Genomic DNA, 6,254 nt, shown 5'->3' on the forward strand with positions numbered 1-6,254 from the left:
GAGAGAGAGAGAGAGAGAGAGAGAGAGAGAGAGGAACTGGAGCGAGAGCTAGGCTCTCAGCAGTCTGGAGGACAGCAGAACTGAAGATGTCTGTCAAAACCATTAGAGGAAGCGAGGGAGATGGCCCAAGGTCATGACAGGATCGACACAAACACACACAGGTTAAACACAAACTATAAAGTGATACTTCAAAATACTGTTCAAGTAGCACCATTCGCATTTCATGTGCACCATCTGGTTTGAAATACACAAAATATATATCTATATATACTTGAAAAATAACATGCAAATGTAGCACAATGAGAAAGCAAAGTGGTTAAAAAACATAAGTAAGCACTGATAAGCAGTGCTTTGTCTATCAAACAAAGCAGTGCAGGTGCAAAAAAAATTGCTATAACTAATGCAGCACAGCAATGTTACTGATAGAAGAAACTGATGTAAAGATATCATTAATTCATGGCTGGAAGAAAGACATGCACACATACACATATACACATATTGTTGGGCAGAAGAAGAGAGGGACAAGGACACAGGCGAATGGAGTGGAAGCAAACAAAAAGAAATGGGTATTTCTTGATGGCAAAGACCGCTTTGGACCGCGGCCCTATTGTACCTCATGTTTTCTACCGTGTCTTCTGGCATGGGGGCCACTGTCTGCACAGCTGGCAGATTCTTACTGGTGGCTCCATTGACAAAACTGGAGGAGGAGGCGGAGGAGGCAGAGGTGGCATCTGTGGCTCCTGCAGAGGAGGACAGATAGATTGATTATATTTTACCACAACACAAAATGGGCATGCAAAATACCCATGTTTTAGGATCATTCAAATCAAAATAAATCAACAATCATCATTTAGGGTTTCCCCACAGAAGGAATCCATCTTCACCTTCACTAAAAAAACAATAGATGTGAGCAACATTGGTAATAGTTATCTGAAATTAAAAATGAATTCTACCAAAGTGAAATATCAGCCTAAAGCAACAGAGAGGGGTCTGCAGGGATGATGCAGGTTGGGCATTGAGTCAGGTCGATAGCATGTGTGAATGAAAAACCTTTATAACTGCCTCTTTGAGATGTTAAAACCAGAGCTGGTGAGATCATAGGGTCTGGGTGAGAGCCCGTGGCTTTAGCAGACAGCACACTTTGACTTAGACACATTTCTCACATCCCTGCTGAGCGGCTTGGAGAGGAGAGAGACAAGGATAGACGGACAAAGAAAGAGAGCAAGAGAGAGAGAGACAGAGATGGAAAGAGAGGGAGTGACAGAGAAAGAGCGAGAGAGAGAGAAAGCAAGAGAGAAAGGTGTTTTTAATGGAGCGCATTAAAAAAGGTGTTGGGCTCCTAATGGTTCTCGGTGTTAAGTGGCTCCTTTCAGAGGCCTGGGCCACAGGAGCCCTGAGGTGGAACCAGCTCAATGTAGCAGAACCTCACAGGGTCAGCAATTTGAAGGGGGGCAGGGGGGATCAATCACACAGGAACTTACACTACACAGGCATGTGGTGTGTGCTGCACTGTGAGTATGGACTTTCCAGTCAAAACAGAACATTTCATTGGTTGTTTACTTAAAGTAGACTCAAATAGAGTCATTCAATTTGGGTGCATGCGGAAAAATCCTGAAAGGCTAACAGACAAATGTTTTCATTATGTCAGCGGGGTGTTGACACGCACACACATTGATAGGAAAGTAAAGAGAGCCACCTAGTGGCGGTTATGAGTCCCTGCACTAGCCCGCGGAAAAAACACGTGATCCAGCTGAGGAATAGTTGTCTGCTGTGTTCTTGGAATTGAACTAAATGAAAGGAAGTCCAGACTAGGTCATTTTACAGAAACTGCAATGGACCCTTATCACAGGTGTGTCATCATAGGGTCAGCAAACGTTGACAATGCTTGCACATTGGTACACCTAAATAAAATATACCAATTATTAATTTCACAAGCTGCAGCTATGTTCCCCCTTAGATGAACCGTCTGTGAAAAGGCTCCATTGCTCAAATGACTGTTTCCCCTTTGCACGGGTACAGCAATACTTAAACATACGTGGATAGGCCATGTGACGAGGTTTTCTTCCCAACCCAACAAACACTGATTCCAGATGATTTCACTGGTAGGTCGTCCCCCGTCCAGTTGACTGTGTGATAATCCCTGAAACCAGGCGGCATAGTGCTGGGCTGGAATGAAAACCTGCCTACACACGGCTCTCCGTGGCACATGACGGAGTATCAATATACCAGTGTATTGCCGTCACCTCACTGGTCATATCATAAAGGCCTTGTGTTGGTAACTTACCCGTAGTGTTGATCATACTTTTGGGGGTGGTGGAGGCTGCAGCGAAAATGTTGGGGGTGCTGCCAGCTGTCAGCCCAACAGAGGTGCTGGCACTGCCTACCGTGTTAACCGCCAGGCTGCCGGCGGAAGGTTTCTTCACTGGTACCACCACACTTCTACAGGAAGCACACACACACACACACACACACACACACACACACACACACACACACACACACACACACACACACACACACACACACACACACACACACACGTTAGGTTGTATTGACATGGATATATGTCATCCAGTCATTCAACACATCTTAAGGCCGATTAAGAATACAAGTAATTTTCACCTCTGCTACGCAGCAGGATCACCGATTCCTATAGAGACTGTATTAGCATATTGCTAATTGTTTGGCTATTTTACTTGTCGACCTCTAAAGGCAGCAGGGCGAGTGAGTGAGGACTGCCCTTCTACCTGCAGACATGGGTTAAAGCAATATTTGTTGGCAAATATCCAGCCTGCTGGAGGGTCCTTCTGCCTGACGATGAATCCCTACCAGCTCTGCCCTTTACAGAGGAGCGAGTGAGGAGGAAAACAAAAAAACAAAATCCAAATTAGGATCCTGGGATCAGGGAAATATCTCATTATTCTTACTCATTTATGGCACAGATAAAAAGTTGTTAAAGTGTTCAGGGAAGCCACATATCAGGACGATCTACTCGCAGCCAAATTCCACATTTGATATGTACATATATGCTGCAGATAGCTACTACTGCCATCGACTTAACCGAAAAGGCTTGTTCCATAGAGAAAGCAAATCTATCAAGGACACACACTAAAGGATAAACAATGCTTTGCAACTGGCATTGCTGAAAACGACATCAGGGGTGCTGGCAAAACTGGGAGGAAAAAAAAACAATGGTGAAAATATAACATTTCAACATGGCATGTTAATGTTTATATAGAGGTCTGAGTTGTGCTGTCAACGCCTGTCACATGCACACACAAATAGACAAGCAATTGTGTATAAACGTTCAGGCACACACACACACACACACACACACACACACACACACACACACACACACACACACACTAGTGACTTTCTTTCTACACAAGCATTGCCTTAGCCCTAAAACACACTGCAACTCTAACCAATACATGCACAGACATTACCCCTTATCCCAACCTCAGCCCACTCTAATTCTTATTTTAAACATGCCCACTAACCCGTAAAGGCCTAAAATTACATACTGCGAGGCTGTAATTACATTTTTTTTTAATTCAGTGTGATGAGATCTGATGACAAAAGTTTGCTGTTGTGACATGTCTGAGCGTCAACACAAAAATAACCGTTACAGTTGGCCTGTGCCTCAACTTATTTAAAACCGCGCACGACCGTCGTCGTCCCTCTCAACCGCTTGATCTCCCAGGTTCGTGTGTATTTTGAGCAGGCTGCAAGCGGACCGTGTGACGTTTCACTCACGACGCGGCCCAGACGCTCAGGCCTCACCTCTCTGAATTACAACGTCAGGGAGATTTTAAAATATACACCCAGGCTCGCCAGTTTATGTGCCCGTGTGTGACTGGGTAATAAAGAAAACTGTGTCAGACTGACATATCTAACTGCAGCTACAGAGCCGCCACATGGCCGGTTATGGGGCTGCCAATACAGTCGGTATAATCTAAATAAATACATACATGAGTGAACTGGCGGAGCGAGCTTATACGGAGGCAGATATATTCACCTCTCTGAGTGTTGTCAGCAAGATTATCTTTATTTATGTGCGTTTTGCATGGCGGCAAAACACAATATGGCCTGCCTGTGACGGTGAAATATAGCAATATGGCCGTCCCTTCATGAGGCCGGGAATGATGTTTGGCATGTCTCAAAGTTCTGAGGCCCTGCCGACATGACCGTGCCCAGACTTCAGTCAGGACTTCAGGAAATGTAAATACCCCGACCTGTAACTCCATCTTTGGCCATAACGCACACATCCACACGCAATGTTAAATGTGTCTACACACACACACACATGCACGCACACACTTGTATGTTAAGATTAAGGTAAATAAACCTGAGAACTGGAGCCATTTTCCCTTACATCTGCTCTTGCCACCAGAGGCCCTCTCTTGCCCTCAGCTCTGTCCTGACAAGCTGTCAAACCTCCCGGACTCTAATGAGAGACTTTCCAGGAGCGGCAAATATCCGCACAGCTACCGTGCACATTATGCAGCAAGAGCGGCACGGTTCACCGAGCACAAGATTCAGGGCATTTTCTGTCTGGCATCTGCTCCTGGTGTAAATATACAAAACTCCGCCCGGTTCGGACAGACTTACACGCAATACGGCATGTAGAGTACTCGGCGGGTGGTGTGACACGAGTCACGCTTTTATACGCTTCCCTATCTGCAGCACTTCTACAACGTTCATATTTCCCAGAATCCTCAGGAGTAAGGTGAAAGAGGGCGCCGGCTAATTCAATGAGCAACACAAGGCTCGAATAATTATGCACACTGACCTCGTACGAAGGCTAAAAACAGCAGCTCCGTACCACAGAGGCCGAGGCTTACAGGCCACAGCTCATGGTAGCGAAACAGAAAGCGGGGGGCGGGGGGCAGGGGGCGAGGGGGGGGCACGGGAATCAAAGATGCAGTGAGAGTCTACAGTCTTGAGATGAAAGTTAAACTTGTGACCTCACATAATGGTCCAAGAAAACACAGACGCCACATTGAGCGGCGCGGGGCGACCTGATTGGCCGAAGATTAAAAAATAATACGGTGCGTGTGGTGCAGCGAAAGCCCCTCCTACGGGAAGCAAGAGCGGAGCGGTTAGCCTTTGAGGTTTGTGAGAACACCAGATAATGTCTGCTCAAACCTCCCGCAGTTAGTCCTTGTGATATAGACCAGGCCTCTGCTGTGTCACATGCTAAGCCCACGGTCGACTTGGGCAAATCCCCAGGAATCCTCCCTCAACAAAACAACGACCTACAGATAAATATGGCTACATATAGAGCTAAGCTGTTTTACACGGCTGTTATCTTGAGTTATTACGCTATTATCACCAAAAATGGCAGTGGGCTGAACTCCGATGTGAAAGAACCTGCTTTTAACTCGAGTAAGCAATTGACCCCATTGTTGGGAGTTTATTTAAGACCCGTCGAGACCCCGAGCTATACATTTTTTGCAAAAATAAATTGTCGGCTATCTTTTTTTTTATGTATCATGAAGAAGCGGAAATAGTTCTGTTCTCAATTGACAAAGAGTAAATCAAATGCACTGAAAAAAGATTGAAAAACATTTTTTTTTAATCATAATGTATACTTTATTTGGTTTGGGACTACCTGGAAGGTATACGGCATCAAAAACTACTAAAGTAAAAGTATTGAAATTCAACACATCAAAGTCAACTCAATATCACTTCATAAACACAGGGGGACGAGAGAGAGAGAGAGAGAGAGAGAGAGAGAGAGAGAGAGAGAGAGAGAGAGAGAGAGAGAGAGAGAGAGAGAGAGAGAGAGAGAGAGAGAGAGAGAGCCAGTGAGCGAGACAGAGCAAGAGAGAGCGAGAGAGAGAAAGCAAAAGAGAGAGCGAGAAAGCAAGAGAGAGCGAGAGTGCAAGAAAGCGAGTGTGAGAGAGCGAGCAAGAAAGCAAAAGAGAGAGAGAGAGCATGCAAGAACGAGATTGAGAAAGTGAGTGAGAGAGAAAGTGAGAGAAAGAAAGCAAGAGAGAGAGCGCCAGAGAGCGAGAGAGAGAGAGAGAGAGAGAGAGGGTGCTTATTGAAATATTAATATCTTCTGGGAGACGGCTTTGCTGTGAAGAACGCTGATGAAAAGTATCATTTATTCAACAGATCCCTGTGCTGTGAGCGCTCATTGACAGGTATCAAAACACCGCTGGCATATTTGGAATATAGGAGCTGGGCATGTGTTTCATCTGTTTTCCACATCCATGCCTCCCTCCTCTCATCCAGCACAGCTA

The 6,254-nt window shown here is 45.4% G+C and overlaps 1 protein-coding gene across 5 annotated transcripts in view; it reads right to left on the bottom strand.

Moving 5' to 3' along the window:
- The window catches only part of nbeab (neurobeachin b), a 338,760-nt gene that overhangs the window by 147,931 nt on the left and 184,575 nt on the right, over positions 1–6,254 (bottom strand). For all 5 annotated transcript variants that reach the window (XM_056283778.1, XM_056283780.1, XM_056283777.1 and 2 more), the window contains 2 exons: positions 2,285–2,439; positions 614–740 (listed from right to left, as the gene is read on the bottom strand). In XM_056283778.1, the coding sequence (XP_056139753.1) occupies positions 614–740; positions 2,285–2,439 (282 nt within the window). The remainder of the gene's footprint in view (positions 1–613; positions 741–2,284; positions 2,440–6,254) is intronic.

The sequence above is a fragment of the Lampris incognitus genome, chromosome 7 (genome assembly GCF_029633865.1).
Source record: "Lampris incognitus isolate fLamInc1 chromosome 7, fLamInc1.hap2, whole genome shotgun sequence".
In the NCBI taxonomy this organism is placed as follows: domain Eukaryota; kingdom Metazoa; phylum Chordata; class Actinopteri; order Lampriformes; family Lampridae; genus Lampris; species Lampris incognitus.